The sequence below is a fragment of the Lolium perenne genome, chromosome 4 (assembly GCF_019359855.2).
Source record: "Lolium perenne isolate Kyuss_39 chromosome 4, Kyuss_2.0, whole genome shotgun sequence".
Lineage (NCBI taxonomy): Eukaryota > Viridiplantae > Streptophyta > Magnoliopsida > Poales > Poaceae > Lolium > Lolium perenne.
In genome coordinates, this window is record NC_067247.2 from 328234991 (window position 1) to 328237472 (window position 2482).

General features: G+C 50.0%; 1 protein-coding gene across 1 annotated transcript; it reads left to right on the top strand.

Annotated features, from left to right (window-relative positions):
- Positions 1 to 209: 209 nt before the first annotated feature.
- On the top strand, positions 210 to 1154 carry LOC127347855 (uncharacterized). The gene is made up of 2 exons (XM_051374002.1): positions 210 to 431; positions 510 to 1154. The coding sequence occupies exons 1-2, from the start codon at positions 210 to 212 to the stop codon at positions 1152 to 1154; spliced, it is 867 nt and encodes a 288-aa protein (XP_051229962.1).
- The last annotated feature ends 1328 nt before the right edge of the window (positions 1155 to 2482 follow it).

Sequence of the window (2482 nt, forward strand, 5' to 3'; positions counted from 1 at the left end):
CCGCGGTGGACTTGGACGCCGGCATCGATGTGTTCGATGGGGAGGGCAACGTCGAAGAGATTGATGACGAGGAGGAGGATGAGAGTGACGAGGAGGTGGTTGAGGTTGATTCGGCTGCCGCCGGTTCTTCCTCGACGCCGAAGCCACGCACGGCAAACTACATCGAGATCGAAGGCACGATCTTGGTCCGTGCTTGGAGTAAGGTGGGGATGGATGCGTGCACCGGAGTGGACCAAGGCGGCAAGCGCTATTGGCAGCGCATCGAGGATCTCTACCACCAGCTAAAGCCTCGCACCAAGAGCATGGCCGACAGATCCTACCGCTCCCTTGAAGGCCGATGGAACATCATCAAACCAGCTTGTTCTCGTAGGAGTGCTGCCATGGACAAAGTGGTCGACAACCCCCTTAGTGGATGTGTGCCGGAGGACTATGTAAGTTTTCCTAGTTTGTTGCTATCCATAGTATGTGTTGATGATGTGCAAACATCACATAATATTGTTGTTGTGCAGCTCAAGTATGCTCAACAGAGGTACAAGGACATGGTCGGCTCCAAGAACAAGGAATTTCAGTTCCAACATTGCTTTTTCATTCTTCAACATCTTCCTAGGTGGAAGTTGAGGGACAGTGAACCAAAGTGCAAGAAGGAGGCACTGCTCACCATGGATGATGAAGCGGAAGACATGAGTGCGAGAAACACCGGCAAGCCCGAGGGCAACAAGAAATCCAAGGAGAGGGTGAAGGTAGAAGGAGAAGCATCTAGCTTCCGGGAGAAGTTGGATCAACTCATGAAGTCTAAAGAGGCATTGACGATGAAGACATTGGAGACCAAGCTCCTCATCATCGAGAAGAAGAAGGAGGTGAAGCTTGCCAAGGTGGAAGCAAGGCGGGAAGATGCTAAGGTGAAGGCCGAGCTAGACTTGAGGATGATCGCACTCAAAGAAGCCAAGGCCATGAAGGATCACTTGGCCGAGGAGAGGGAAATCATGATGATGCGCACCGACGACATGGACGAGGATCAGCTGGCGTGGTGGAAGAAGACCAAGGCGGACATCATGGCGTGGAAGAAGGTTGCGCGTGAAGCTCGTGCTGCAAGTGCTCAAGGTGAGTCTCCGGCGACTGGTGGCGCCGCTGGCGATGGACTCGTTGATGGTTGATCACATTTGGGAACTTTCGTGGCTTGAACATTGGCTATGATCGCGTTGTGATGTTCAAAACTATGAATTATGCATCACATATTTTGGATGTGCTATGTTTGATCTGAAATTGTTGTGCAAATTGTTGTCTAAAACCCTGTTTTGAGGGGTCGGCAACTCGTCCGAGCTAGCAGAACCCGTATCCCCACCCCGTAAAACAGAATATTCTGTTTTACGGGGTGGGGATACGGGTTTTGCTAGCTCGGACGAGTTTTCGGCCGGTGAAAACTGAATACAGGACCCTCTACTCGTGTTTTAAGGGGCGAAAAAATACGGGGCCTGTTAGACATGCTCTTACTAGGTTAACACGGTAGTAGATGAGCTTTACAAACTTCAAACTTCAAGCTTTCGGGCTGGCTCGGGCCGAGCCAGACGAGCTTTCAGCTCGCCGCGGGCCAGAAAAACAGGCCCGACTCGGTGTCTGTCTAACGCGGGCCGAGCTCAAAATGGGCCGAGCCAAAAGCTCGGCCCGAACGTCCAGCCTTACATGTGGGTGTGAGAAGTAGGAGTGTCCTGTGAAATTGGTATAGATGGGCCATCACCAGTGGTAATTGAGGAAAAGGCAGAGGAAGAACAAGCTGACTAGAAAATTCAAATTTGAAGACATGTGCGAAGATGCACCAGAAGATGCACCAGAATCAAAAACCCAATCCATACCTTCAGTGTTGTTGAGGGTGAAATTTTTCATGGCGGCGATGAACGCGGCTTGATCCCAGTTCGGCGTGGAGGTTGATGATGATGGTCCAAGTGCTGGTGGCGATGATGCGTACAGTAGTGCCGGAGGAGGGCCGTACATATATGGGGATGTTGTGTAGCCTTGAAGCGGAGCTTGGGCGTGGTAGACCTGCTGATGAGGGAGAACCCAGTGGATCCTTCTCGATTGATGCCCGATCTTTCACAAGATTACATATTCCGGGAGACTCTCTGAGTTCAACCCGTAAAGTTACATATCTCTACGTTTCCTAATGCAACTCTATATTTCCTAAATACCAGTTGGGCTTCCGAGCTTCATATTCTTTGGGTCGTGGGCCTTCAGTAAACCCCGGGTACCTTATCTGGCAGGCCCATTGGGGATGCCTATGTCAGTAGCCCCCGAGATTTTGCTTGAATCGAAGAATCAGGAAAAATCTCCAACTTTATGACCATCAAACAACTTTTCGAACCATCACATATCTTTTAAAGATATAATTCTATATTGTACAGGGATAATGGTAGTTGGGGCTAGTTCATCTGATGGATCAGGTACTAGTTAACTGCTCTAGTGGCAATCCGAACCTACTTCAAAATCA

Bases quoted from the DNA above. Each gene is read 5' to 3' on its own strand.
- LOC127347855 (XM_051374002.1), top strand. From the start codon at position 210: ATGGATGCGTGCACCGGAGTGGACCAAGGCGGCAAGCGCTATTGGCAG. The intron at 432-509 runs GTAAGTTTTCCT...GTTGTTGTGCAG, and splicing joins GATGTGTGCCGGAGGACTAT to CTCAAGTATGCTCAACAGAG.